This window comes from Phycodurus eques, chromosome 4 (genome assembly GCF_024500275.1).
Source record: "Phycodurus eques isolate BA_2022a chromosome 4, UOR_Pequ_1.1, whole genome shotgun sequence".
NCBI classification, from domain to species: domain Eukaryota; kingdom Metazoa; phylum Chordata; class Actinopteri; order Syngnathiformes; family Syngnathidae; genus Phycodurus; species Phycodurus eques.
In genome coordinates, this window is record NC_084528.1 from 5,309,896 (window position 1) to 5,324,786 (window position 14,891).

Here is a 14,891-nt window from a genome sequence, read left to right on the forward strand (position 1 = left end):
ATTCTGTTTTTATTTATGTTTAAAAAAAAACAACAACAACCAATATTTCACAAATTCTGCCAGGGTATGTAAACGTATGAGCACAAATGTACATACATGGAGTCATACGTACCGCTGTCATATTGGAATGAAAGCGTCGGCTACACTTTTTTTTATAACCACTATGTGGCGGTGGCATTTTGGAATGAAAGTGTGCAGCTTTTTTTGTAACCACTAGATGGCAGCATACATTTCCAAAATGTAAAGGTTTTTTCCATTATCCCCAATACCCATCTATAATGCGCACTATTGACTTGACAATTTTTGGGGGGAATAATGTGCACTATACACGAGAAATTACAGTAGATGGGAGATGTAATTATAAACCATTTCCACTTCTGATCCACCCAGCACAGTGTTTATAGTATTCAATAGAATTTGCTCTACTATATTGTTGTTGTTTAAAGTGCAAAACTGAACAGAATTAAACCAACGGTCCCAAGTTATAACGTCTTTTCTGGTATTCTGGTGGTGATATAAGACAAATAGGGAAATGAGTGTGCAATTGGAAGGGAAGGAGAAGTGGAAAGGTCATGAGCTGTTAAAATGAATTCATAAGTCAAAGAAATTAATGTACTGCAGTACAAAAAAGTAACTGCATTGTAATGAGAAAGGGTATGTCTGGGGGTTTTCATGGATCATCATGTTCACTTGTTTGAGAGACTCTCTGAAGCAGCATGGGATGTACGTAAAATAGCGCAAACAATTAGAAACTGTTGGGAAATGATTTGCAAAAGCAACAAAAACAGACCTCTGAACAACCATTTAAGAAATACAACCCTTTCTTTTATCAGTTTGATTATTTGTATAACCCTGAAAAGTAATTAAGTGTGTGTCCTAAGGCGGACATCTGGGCACACATTTATCATCAGGCTTAATAAGTTAGCTGATTGTTTTGGCAGAGATGCACTTACTTATTTATCTACTTTCACAAATCATGCTCATCTTGAGAACACATATTTAATATGCTGTATCACAAACACATGATAAAATAACATATGACAAAAGCATCTTGGAATCACATTATTTATCATTCGGACAATGTTTCTTCAGAGACATCTTGAAGATACAGAGGTCATTTTGACTCACTTCAGACATGAGATGGGATGTTTGCTGTGCCAATATGCCGGATTGCAAGTTCCCCAGTGGGTGTTTGAAATGATGTAAGAGCACAGCTTAACCATAGTGAATGATTAATACAACTTGACTGACTGACTTACTGTGAGTAATTATAGCAATGTCTTTTCTCAAGGTTGACTTTCTCACACTTGTCGTGGAGTACATGTGTTCAACGAGCCCACACGTTTATGCTCTCAACAGCCAAGCCCACCCTCCACTCAACCTCAAAACCACAAAGGGTTAAATATCATCAATCTTCTTTACCAACGCTGTCTGGGCACGGACAGAAACACTAAAGAAACGCACTGTTGACCACGCAGTACAGTTGTGCTCTGTTTGGAACAGTATTTACGTTTTTGAGTTTCTACTGTCAAAAGGTGTAGTACCACAGACAGATCTACATCAAACTACATTTTTGACACCTATCGTTAGAGTCCCAACCTCATTAATTGTGTGACTGCTGAACAGCATTCACACAATTAATGTGGTTGGTATTGTTAGTAATTGCACATTTGCACCACAGTTGAAGGAAATTTAGACTAATTTAGCAAAAAAAAAACCCAACAACTTTTATACACCTTAAATCATAATTACCAGTGACAGTATAAATCCTCTGTTATGCTGTGATGCAAATAACACACCTTTTGTTTGTGTCTTTATGTGTTCTAAAGGCATGAATTGATATAAAGCAGAGATGGGGGGACTCGGGTCAAATGACTTGACTCCAGTCGACTCGAGTTGCCACTTTTATGACTCGCGACTTGCTTGCCAAATACTTCAGAAAGACTTGACTTTTACTTGGTAGCCAAGAGACTTCACTTGAAGTACATCACTTGACAAGTCATCTCGTTTAGAGTTGGAAATCTACATTTTAATTGAGACAGTTTGCCCCCCCCCCCCTTTTTTTTTAAAGTAAGAAATGTTTTGGGGGGTGGGGGTCCCAGTATGCATTGTTGTACACTTGCCAGTGTGACATAACCACCTGCATGAACAACGATGGAAGGAGCTCCAAAGATAATACAATTTCGATTCAAGGATTATTTTTGCCTGCAAAAAGAGGATGGCAATCTGCATGCCTTGCAACGCGCGCATTAAAGACACAACAATGACGTCGAACTTCTCCGTCACTACAAAACTCACAAAGACAGGTAAACTCATTTAACAATTTAGCTAGCTGGTCAAACATTAAGTTTCATAGACTGGTTTGGGATAATTAAATATAAAAATGATGTGATTGTGAATGTTTTAGTACAGCAAAGTAACATAACTAGGGGTGGGATGGTTTATAATTGTCCGAACCTTTAGTTTTGGTTTATAGGCATTTTTTTCCCCCTCTCTTTCTTTCGTGCACTCTAGAAAGTAGCGCCTAAAATATAATGCCAACCGCTGAATGCAGAAGTGAAACTGTGTTGCAGAGATGAAAACCTTTTTAGTGTTATGATTTATGGGGAAAAAAATTGTGAAAAAAACATTTTATTACCACTCCACTACTACAGCATGTTGCGACTGCAGCTAGACTGTATGACCCGACTTGCGATTTGCTTTAACCAAGTAATGACTTGACTCGACTTGCTTGAAATTTAGCGGCGATTCGACTTGACTTGCTAGATATTTTTCCCACAGTGACTTAGGGCTTGCTTGAGACATGAAGGTTATGACTTGAGACTTGCTTGTGACTCACTCCCATTTCTGATATACAGTGTTGTGAAAAGGTATTGGCCCCCGTTCTCAAATTCTTATATTTTTGCATAGTTTCTCCACTTTGTTTAAGATAATCAAACAAATGTAAATATTAGACAAATATAAACCATTTATTAAGGAAAAGAAATATTGAAGGTTTCCTGTGCCTGTGTGAAAAAGTAATTAACCCCCTTGTTAAAACATGAATTAATAGTGGCTAATCACAATTTTTGGTTAATTTTCACTGATCACACCAAAGCCTGATTACCTCCTGAACAGTTCAATCAAGAAATAATTTTTTGTCCCGACAAAATCAAGTCAGACAAAAGATCTAAAAAAGCTGCAACAAAATGACATGACCCAGATAAATTCCAGAACAGTCAAGAAATAAAGTAATTGACATCTCAGTTTGGAAAGGGTTACAAAAGCTATTTTTAAAGCTTTAGGGTTAAAGCCAGAAATAGGGAGACGCATTATCCCCACATGGAGAAAACATGGAACAGTGGTGAACCTTTCCAGGAGTAGCTGGCCTACAAAGATTACCCCAAGAGAACAGCAAAGACTCATCCACAAAGGAACTCAGGACAACTTCTAAATAACTGCAGGCCTCCCTTTCCTCACTTAAGGTCAGGTAAGGAAGAGACTGGGCAAAAATGGCATCCATGGCAGAGCTCCAAGGCAAAAACCACTGCTGGCCAAAAAGAACATAAAAATGCTCATCTTTTGAGAAAAACAACAACAACAAAAAACATCTGAATGAAAATGACTTTTGAAGGTGTGTGTCTCATTACATTCGGCATAAATGTAGCACAGCATTGCAGAAAAAGAAGATCATACCAACAGTCAAACATGGCGGCAATAGTGTGATGGTCTTGGGCTGTATTGTACCTTCAGGACCCGGACAACTGGCTGTGTTTGATGGAACTATGAATTGTGCTCTTTAAGAGAAAGTCTTGAAGGAGTATGTTCAGCCATCAGTTTGTGAACTCAAGCTGAAGGACACTTGGGTTCTGCAGGAGGATAACGATCCAAAACACACCAGCAAGTCAAGTTGGGTTTAAAAAAAAAACCAAAATGAAGGTTTTGGAGTGGCCTAGTCAAAGTCCAGACTTGAATCTGATTAACATGCAGTGGCATTACCTTAAAAAGGTCGTTCATGCTCGAAAACACCCCCATTTTTGCTGAATTCAGACAATTCTGCAAGAAAGAGTGGGCAAAAATACCTTCACAGAGATGTGAAAGACTCATTACCAGTTCTAGAAAATGCTTGATTTCAGTTGTTGCTGCTGAGGATGGCCCAACCAGTTATTAGGTTTAAGGGGCCATTACGTTTTCACACAGGCCCAGGTAACTTTGAATAGTTTTTCCCCCCCTTTATAAATCATTTAAAAACAGCATTTTAAGTTTACTTGGATTATATTTGTCTGATATTTACATTTGTTTGATGATCTGAAACATTAAAGTGAGGAAATTACGCAAAAATACAATAATTCGAGAAGGGGGCCAATACTTTTTCATGGCAGTGTACATTGTATAAAATGTGTTGAAATTATAAAAACTAGCACAGCCAAAGAGCTCTGAGATGTCGGGTACTTCCCAGCCTTTGTGTGTTTGCGTTACCTGGGGAGATTTGTGGGATCTCCAGCTGTACTGGTGGCTGTGGAGGCTTGCCAGCAGCACATTCTCATCGGTGTCCACCTGGCCAAAGCGCAGAGTCTCATGGGTATCATTGCAGATGACATAATGGCTGTAAACTAGTTCCTCAGCCTCTGGGTTTCCATTCTGTGAATGAACAGCACAATGGTAGTTAGCGGTAGGAGTTAAGACTGGACAGATTCATTAAAAAGGTGACAGAAGAGAGAAAGGACTTAGGCCGGCAATCATGTACTATGACCTGCTTATGAGTGCATTTACAACATCAAGTTAGTAGTGTTCTTGATCTAAAAAAATTCTGAACTTGCCAGGTCAGCTGTGAGTCAGTAGGAAATTGCGGTGATTTCATCTGTGGGAGCAACACAACCTCAATAGGGGAGTAAAACAAATCACAGACTGACAGCTAACCAGGATACTGCATGGAATGAACTTGAGAGCCAAATATACATCTTGGTTTCTCTGCCTCTGAAACATTTTACTTTCTCACATCCTAGATTCTGCAAGTAGCAGAAAGCCACAATAGTTTTGGTAATTCCACTAGTTAATAATGATAATTTATGATTTAAACCACGATGCCAAGTATATGCAATGCTATAATGACCGTATATAATTATTTCAGAGTTCTTATTCGACAAGAAAGTCAGGTGATTGCAAACAGCAGTTCTATTATGTGCTTATGACTATATTGATTCATATAGAAAAAAGGATTACACAAAGAGGCCACATTAGTTGGGGAGTTATTGTGTTACTGAGTTCCTAGTCTGATCTAAATCCATGGATCAATGAGAAAACCAAGATGCGTCATGCAGGGATTGATGCCTTGGTACTCATACATCACTTTAATGAAATTAAAGAGAGCTTATGGGCAACATACTATGTACAATTTACAATTTGATTTGAGCTCCATTCAAAGCTTTTCGGCCCAAAGGGGATCTCTCATGCACACCCCTCCCAGCATTTAGTTCAGACGGCCTATTTACTGCTACCCAACTTCTATTTATAAAAAAAAAAAAAAAAAAAAAAAAAAAAAAAAAAAAAAAAGACAGACTTTCAAATGGCAAAAGGGTTCGTGGTTATAAGAGGCTGGCAGTAAAAGCTTACAGTTTGACTGCCAAGCACGTTTAAGGTCCTGAGGTTGTTGAGGCTATTGAGAACGGATGGGAAAATTTAAACCATCGAAACAGCACTTGATGATGGATGTCTACAAGACAGACAGAAGACTAAAATAAGGTAGTGTGAGAGAGTGTGTGTGAGTGAGAGAGAGAGAGAGAGAGAGAGAGAGAGAGAGAGAGGTGAAAGCGAGAGAGGTGAAAGCGTGAGCAACATAGAAAGGGGACAGCTGCACTGGTTTTGCATCCACTTCCAGTTTTACAGTGGAACACTATCTGTGTTCCCTATCAAATCTGACACTGCACATTTACAAACTTCCTGGTGCTATCTTGCTAATCCCGCTCTTTGATGGTATCGTGTTTCTGCTCCGGTTCACAAGACAACATGATAGGCACGTCACGTCACAAAAGATTCCTACTGTGATTGCAATCACCTCTTTCTATCCAGGGATTTTAAGTGTATCAGCATTCGGAAAAATAGAAAATAAATGAAAAGAAAATGAATCTTCCTCGTTAAATAGAACATGATAAAATGCAAACTTCTGTCAGCTTCTGCATCAGGAATCAGCATATCAATTTCACTCATCAACCCAGATACTATTACTTTAGTATCTTGAGTTTATGCAAGTGGCACATGCCTACATGCCCATAAAATGTCTGGAATATAAATTGTAAATAATGATACCCACTGAAAATAAGAACACACAAAATTTGAAACTAGAGATTGACGCCTGTAAAATGGACATAAGGAAACAATTGTTAGAGCTACAATCACCTACATTGGGAGTAGCCAGCCAGATGAAAACAGAGACAAAAACAGCCTACTCCATTGCAAAGAGTTGGTTCGTCACATTTGGAAGACCTTTACATTAAATGCAGGTGGTAATTGTAAAAGTATACAACACTCTGAGCTGCTTTGTGTGTGTTTGAAGTGTTCTAATTTACCGCAACATCAATGCTAATCTTATTCGCAAGTCTTGTTTTGTCTTGTCTTGTTTTGGCCAGTTCAGTTCTTTTTGTGCTCTTATTTTGATGTTTGTAATGCATGACGGGACCATCTCAAAAACAAGATGCTACACCTCAAGAGGTTTATCCTCATAAAAATGGACAACATCTGCGAGCTGCACCGGGGGCAGCCGAGAAGCACGTCTGATCTCACTATTTTTCGATAGATGACTTGCAACCATACATCTGCTACTACCGGGAAAACTACCTTTTGACACGTTGTTTCAATTTGCAATACACTGTGTGCACACAGTGTGTGTGTGTGTGTGTGTCCGGGCGTGCATTTATGCAATAGACATAAGACAATAACTTTGTAGTCTCACTAGCATATACGTACACTACAAAGGCCTGTGAAGATTCTGTGAGAAAATACATAGTGCCAGGCTTTTTTGTGGCTTTCCCCCTAAGCCAATTCCCTGAGGTTTAGTGGCTGAGAGGGAGCAAAGATGAGGATGGAGAAATGTAAATGGAGGCATGATGAAGCTTGAGGTTAAAATATAAGAAGGCTGAGGTCGAGGCCATATGGGGGAACTGAGTTCAAGGATATCAACCTAAAAAGATGAATCTGATAAATATAATGGCTGCATATTTTCTCAAAAATAACAGAAACACACAAATATGCTCTGAATCCTTACATGTCATAAAAACTGGCTTAATAATTCCCAAGTGATTGATGGATAGAGCCAATAGGAAGCACAAGTAGATGGAAGAACACAGGTGAGGATTATTAACATTGAGAAACCATTTGGCGTGTATATTTCTGACAGCAGAAATGCTCTTGATGGTATTATGGATAGAACAGCAACCCAAGTTACCATGACAACAACCATGTGTATGACTATATACATATAAATTACAACCACATAACAACGCAGCACTTTTATGCATGTTTATTGCTGTGCATCTGGAAGCGTTACAGCTGTCCTGGTTCTGGGGGTGTGGTATGACCAGACACGGACTAATAGCATTAACTTGTGTGGTAGTTGAGGAATCTTCTCTTTGGTTCAATGGTAACCCTTAAGGCCACATCACAACAGACCTGTCTGGTAGCCTTGAAACCAGGAACCATGAAAATCATAAAATGTTTACAACAAGCCAAGACACATCCTTCTGTTGTGGCAGGAAAAGGCTGTTAACATGTCAGACTAAGTAGGTTTTCAATTTGGATCACGTTTTATGATTTATGAACAGTGTGTGTGTGTGTGTGTGTGTGTGTGTGTGTGTGTGTTCAGGCTTTAGTCACATTTAAATCAAACACATTTAAAGCTCAAGTCTTACATTAGCACACCACCATTTTTAACAAGATCTGTGTTTTGTGATTGACCTCTCTCTACCCCTGTCTCCAAAACGACCGTACCCACATACAGCACATTTACCTCACAATTATGGTCTGTTTCCCCCCCTGTGTTAAGCAAAGTGGTTGTAGAAGTTCCAAGGTTGCTGCTGTTTAGTCCAATCAAAGCAATATATAAACTCAACAACTCCACGAACCAACCCCTAGTGAGTATCAGAAAGTCCCTGTGGGATATAAAATGACCAAGAAGTCATGCTTGGCAAGTTTAGCAAAGACATCAACATGTCCAAAACACTACTTCAGTGCTGCACTATGAGTTTTCATTACAGTGCTCATTCATTCAAGTATTATTTATGGCTAAATTAACGGATAGAAATTGGGAAGGAGCATTAGCGTGCATCAATAAAATAACGAGGCCAATGGTCAAATACGATCCATCATCCAGCAAAATCTAATTAGAACTTTGATGGAGTACAAATAAACTCCGTGCTGAACGATTAATTTAAGACAGATTTGTATGTATTTGATAGATTATTTTCCACAGGTAGAGACCACAGCTGTTTTTCTATAGAAAACCTCCAAATAGCTATTATTTCTCACAAGTAAAACCATGAGGATATTTCATGTCTCCAGAGGCCACTATAATGAGTCAGCACAGCTGAGCAGAGCCACGCAAAGCCAGATCGTCCCAAGTGCGTGAGCCTGTTTGTGTGGTAGAGAAGTGGGTGGAGGACCTGGGCCAGATGAAGTCTTGACAGGTGTCATCACTCAAATGTTACCGTATTATCTTGGGCATTACTTCAAACACGGTGCAATTCTGGCTACCAGAGGCAGTGGTGAGAGTTGAGAAAGGAGGGAGGACGAGGACCAACATGCTAAAGTCCTACAACAGACACATTGCAGTCGTCTTTGTCATGATTTACAACTAACTAAAAAGGAATTATACCTACGGTACATATACCGTATATACATGAGTTGCATAAAATCCAAACTATCCGTGTGAGCTGCTTCATTTTGTTATGGGTTTGTTTAGCTGATATTCCACCTGGGACGGGAGATAAACAACTGTTTACAGTATTTTCTTGGGATTTCCCTGACAGATTTACTCTACCATATGCGAAAATGAGAAGAAGCGCATTTTGAATGAATTGTCTCAAGTAAACTAGTTGAATATCAAGTAATGCAATACTATGTAAATGCAACAGATTACTATTGTTCTTTTGTTTGCATACATTGCAGTCTTTATCTTCCAAACTCGTTACATCAAACGATTGACATTGGGGTTGAGACCGAACAGATGCGAAAGAACAAGCCGCACAAAAGGCTCATTGAATACACATAGTACGCCCTCTTGACTGCTACTGAAACCCTGCATTGCATCAAGCATCAAAACTGAAAATAAATAAAACATAACCGTGTTTTGTGCTGATCAAACTAAACCCGTTTTTTAATTAATGGCTTTCTACATGAATATTCTATTCTCATCTGACATACAGCTAAGAACACATTTATTCTTACCCTTCATACCCCGTTTTGAGTTAAAGTTAATCTGAATTTATTGATTCGGTATCTTCTGGCTCCAAAAACAATAGATAATCAATAAACAAAAAAATGACGATTTTCATTTGTTTACATTGTGAAAATTATTAATTTCCCTGATCTTATGGAGCAATTTTGAGGAAACACTTCTAAAGGATCCTGGTAAGTAGAAAAACCCAATCAACTACAAATTTAGAACAGTGGTTATAGTCTCAACAGTTTGGTACTTCCGAAACTTAACCTCTGAGAAAAAATATCACAAAATGGTATGCATAATATTTGGTTCCTTGTGATTAAATGACGAACATTAGAAAAAGGTTTCTGTTTGTTGTTGTGCATATCAAACAAATAAAAATGCATAAGCTGTTTTTATATACCATTCTTTCTCCTATGCTTGCTCGTTTGACTCAAGGGAAAGAGACTTAACAGGCAAGTTTTAAACAATACCTAAAGAACAATTGAGCGTCAACTGTTGTTTCGCTTAGCGTTTTTTTTTTAAACCACTTGACAGTCCACAACATTTTCTACAGACGCAAACATTACCCAGTAGTACTACAAACACAGTAAGTATTAATTGTCTCTCTCGATATTGTAAATACCCAGGGCCTGATTCACGAAAGGTTTGCACTCACGCAAAGAGATGCGGGAGCTGATCTAACCAGTTGCCCGCAGGATTGCATCTGCCAAACGAGCAATATTTCCGTGCAGTTCATTTTGCGCGTTCCGGGAGGAGTGTATGCAAATAGAGTAAATGGATTGAGCAAGCACAATGTGATTTATCAAACCTGAGACGAATTGCGATGGCTGACTTTGTGTCTTCAAATACTGCGTCTGAAAGGCAGATGCACACCTGCACGCAAAGTGGCGCAAGCGTAGCATAAACATTTTTGAAATGCCAGAAGCAAAACTATATCATGACACATGACATGACATATTGAGCAATCCAATTTTGGAGCTTCTGAATGATCCAAGGGCTGACTTGGAGCCAGGCACAAGGAGTCAGGCCATATCACTTATGACAAAACTCCTTTCAACTCTGCATTTCCTTGCATCTGGGTCATTTGATTTTAGATCACTGTGACAATTGATGCTGGCCTTTCGCAGAGCAGTTTTTCGGGACTGCTGCCCTAGGTTTTAAATGCAATGTTCCTCAGAATGGGCAGCTATATCTAATTCAAACACACTTGGGGTGAGTTAAATCAAACAATACTTGGCTTTTATGTGGTTGCTGGTTTCGTTTTGGTTTGCGATACTTATTTTCTGTAACCATTTCTTTGTATTCCACTAACCTTTCCAATTCCTTCACTTCAAACTTCATTTTGCATTTGCGGCTCTCCCAAATTTTCAAGAGTGAAATCCATCACAGCTATCTAAAGTACAAAATCCTCTTTTGAAATATGGCAATGTCCACCTCTTTTCCACCTGCAGCCAACAGCGCACACAATCTATTACAGTGACTGAACAATTTAATTTGAGATCTTAGTAAACCAGGCCCTTACAGCTAATATTCTTACTACATATTTTCTATGAAATGTGAAGTATTTTGGAAAAGCTTCTGGATCACTAATATATCAGATGTGATTTAATATACACAGTGTTGTTGTCTGTATTACCTGTTGCCAGCTTTGCAGAGCAGTGTCCAATGTGTGGATGGCATACTGACTGACTGTGGCAAACATAGGTTCCATAAAGAAGTTTGCATGCAACACACTGCTTTGGGGACAACATGTGGCTGTAGCCTGGCCCTGAAACACAGCACATGAAAGTAAATCAGATCTAAAAAATCAATGGACACCAATAAATTTGATTGAATTTTTTAATACACTCTAATGTAAGAACACAGACATCCTTTTTTTTTTTTTTTTTTTTTTTTTTTTAAAACTGAAATGAGAGGGTTCAAATACTAGGGATGCAATGCAATTCTATACCGCTGCACACACATATTCTGTAATTGTACTGTCATCTACCTGTATTACACAGGGCTGCAGAACTTGCAGGTGTGTTAAGTTTCGATACTCCAGCAGCTTGCAGTCTAGCTGGGTGGAAAAGTTGAACTCCTGACAACGTCTTGGTCCACTGGTCCACTGACGAAAGAAGATCTGTGGTTCCCAAGCACCAACAACCATGAATTCTTGTTTCTGAGGTATCTTCCTGTCTGGCAGGAACGGTCGAAGTTTTTTAGATGGAACTGTGACGAGAGGGAATATTAAACATTTGTGTAACTAAACTGATTCAAACTTTAAAATGTTAACCAAGTTTGGTATGAATCCGTTTTCTGCACCCTGACCTGTTCCCAGTTGTTCTAGATGGTGGCAGAGGTGAACTTGCATCTGTGCTAGCTGCAGGGACACACCCAAGGAGGGGACAAACCAAGGTGCAAAGCAGGAGTCCACACGGGTGCATGCTGCCAGGGCCATGGGAGATACCAACTGATCGCATGGTAGTTGAGATCCAGTTTCACTATCTGAACTGTAGGCAATGAAGAGAAACAGATTTGAGACTTCAAATAAATTCTAAATTCATATGCAAGTGAACGTGAAGCCACTTTAGAAACAATTTCTGAGAAAAACAAAAGTGGAGAAAATGAGAAATGTAAAAGCCTGCAATTTTAACATGTGACAACGTTTAATATTGATGACTGAAACTGAAGTGATAAGACACTTGATAATTATAAGGCAAAGGCTCATTCAATGATTGAACATGATCAAATTGTTCAAAGAGATAATGTCACTGATCAAGCTATCTGCCTCTTTACATATAGTAGACATGTATGTGCATACATTTTATATGGTCTATATATGATTATATGATATGCCATGAAGAAGGAATAGGCCGTAATCTGCCACGCTGGCCTAATGCGTGTTGGCAGATTGTCCAAACTTAGTCCCGTAGTTTTACCTACGGTTAAGTTTATTTTACCAGTCCTCACTTACGGTAGTGAAACTTGGACTACGAATGGCGAAGTTATACAAAGAGTACGTGTAACCCAAAGGAACATGGAACGCCAAATGTTGAAAATAAGCATTTGGGACAAGAAAAGATGCAGCTGGATAAGACAACAGATGCGAGTTACCGACGTCATTCAAAAAATAAAAAGCCTTATATGGAAATGGGCTGGCCATGTTGCCCGAAGAGCTGACAAAAGGTGGATGACAGAAACTATCAATTGGATACCACTGGACAGAAAGTGACCACGGCGAAGACCTAAAAGTAGATGGATAGATGAAATCATTAAACACACCGGAATACACTGGCAACAGATTGCAAAATGTCGTAGTAGTTGGAAACGTGAAGAAGAGGCCTTCATCCTGCAGTGGATTGATAATGGCTGATGATATATATATATATATATATATATATATATTAGTATATATTAGTATGTAGCATTATGTTAAGATTATCTATATATATATTAGTATATTGTATAGTATATATTAGTGCCATTATGTTAAGATGATATATATGTATAGTATATATTAAGTTAATATATAACTTATATATTAACTTAATATATTAAGCATAATAATATATTAAGCATTATGTTAAAATGAGATATTCTGAGTTGAGTTATTACCAAATTACTATTATATCATTACTATGACTTGAAGTGAATGAACAATGTGTTTTAATGTTGTAGGCATTACATGATTTTGCCACAGTATCTGAAATTTTGAAATTTTGAGAATTGTCAATGTATAATTTTATGGTGGATTATTCAATTGTGTATAACAACTAGGTAGAATATCACGATTGGCATTTTAGATTTATTTAAAAAAATGCTAAATTCCTCTTAGGTGTTCAAGAAATGAGGATAAGCGAAATTTTTTTGAATCAAGTACAGTATATGCAGCAATTCCATTGGCAAAATAATGGCCATTCTACTCCCCATAATTACAACAATCGTAATATTTATTTTATATATATTCATGGAAAAAAATGTTTGACCACTCTTGTTTTTTTTCAGTTTTTTGTTCATTTTTAAGGCTTGGTGCAACTAAAGGTACATTTGTTTGGACAAATATAGGGGCACCTCGATAAAACGGACCGCAATATAATGGATATCTAATAAAATCGGGACTGAACAATGTGTCCAAAAATAGAAAAATTAATTTGTCACTTAAAATGCCGTTGACAAAGTCTCATAGCTCCAGAATTGGCCGCCGTAGTTTATTGGCGCTGTGGCGCAATGCAGGCAGACAATGGGACTGGCATACAGTGGGTACGGAAGGTTTTCAGACCCCCTTAAATTTCTCACTCTTTTTTATATTGCAGCCATTTGCTAAAATTATTTAAGTTATTTTTTTCCACATGAATGTACACACAGCACCCCCCATTGAGAGGAAAAAACAACAGAATTGTTGAAATTTCTGCATATTTATTAAAAAAGAAAAACTGAAACATCACACAGCCTTAAGTATTCAGACCCTTTGCTCAGTATTTAGTAGAAGCACCCTTTTGAGCTAATACTGCCATGATTCTTTTTGGGAATGATGCAACAAGTTTTTCACACCTGGATTTGGGGATCATCTGCCATTCCTCCTTGCAGATCCTCTCCAGTTCTGTCAGGTTTGATGGTGAACTTTGGTGGACAGCTATTTTCAGGTCTCTCCAGAGATGCTCAATTGGGTTTAACTCAGGGCTCTGGCTGGGCCATTCAAAAACAGTCACGGAGTTGTTCTGAAGCCACTCCTTCGTTATTTTAGCGGTGTGCTTAGGGTCATTGTCTTTTTTGAAGGTGAACCTTCGGCCCAGTCTGAGGTTCTGAGCACTCTGGAGAAGGTTTTCGTCCAGGATATCCCTGTACTTGGCCGCATTCATCTTTCCTTCGATTGCAACCAGTCTCCCTGTCCCTGCAGCTGAAAAACACCCCCAGAGCATGATGCTGTCACCACCATGCTTCACTGTTGGGACTGTATTGGACAGGTGATGAGCAGTGCCTGGTTTTCTCCACAAATGCCACTTAGAATTAAGGCCAACAATTTCTATCTTGGTCTCATCGGACCAGAGAATCTTATTTCTCACCATCTTGGAGTCCTTGAAGTGTTTTTTAGCAAACTCCGTCGGGCCACTCTGCCACAAAGCCCCGACTGGTGGAGGGCTGCAGTGATGGTTGATTTTCTAGAACTTCCTCCCATCTCCCGACTGCATCTCTGGAACTCAGCCACAGTGATCTTTGGGTTCTTCTTTACCTCTTTCACCAAGGCTCTTCTCCACCGATTGCTCAGTTTGGCCGGATGGCCAGCTCTACGAAGGGTTGCGATCGTCTCAAACTTCTTCCATTTCAGGATTATTGAGACCACTGTGCTGTTAGGAACCTTAAGTGCAGCAGACATTTCATTGTAACCATGGCCAGATCTGTGCCTTACCACAATTCTGTCTCTGAGCTCTTCAGGCAGTTCCTTTGACCTCATGATTTTCATTTGCCCTGACATGCACTGTGAGCTGTAAGGTCT

At 38.8% G+C, this 14,891-nt stretch overlaps 1 protein-coding gene across 6 annotated transcripts in view; it reads right to left on the reverse strand.

The window, feature by feature from the left end:
• The window catches only part of LOC133401149 (intermembrane lipid transfer protein VPS13B-like), a 482,547-nt gene that overhangs the window by 56,888 nt on the left and 410,768 nt on the right, over positions 1-14,891 (reverse strand). For all 6 annotated transcript variants that reach the window (XM_061673722.1, XM_061673719.1, XM_061673718.1 and 3 more), the window contains 4 exons: positions 11,726-11,907; positions 11,406-11,626; positions 11,052-11,183; positions 4,459-4,620 (listed from right to left, as the gene is read on the reverse strand). In XM_061673722.1, the coding sequence (XP_061529706.1) occupies positions 4,459-4,620; positions 11,052-11,183; positions 11,406-11,626; positions 11,726-11,907 (697 nt within the window). The remainder of the gene's footprint in view (positions 1-4,458; positions 4,621-11,051; positions 11,184-11,405; positions 11,627-11,725; positions 11,908-14,891) is intronic.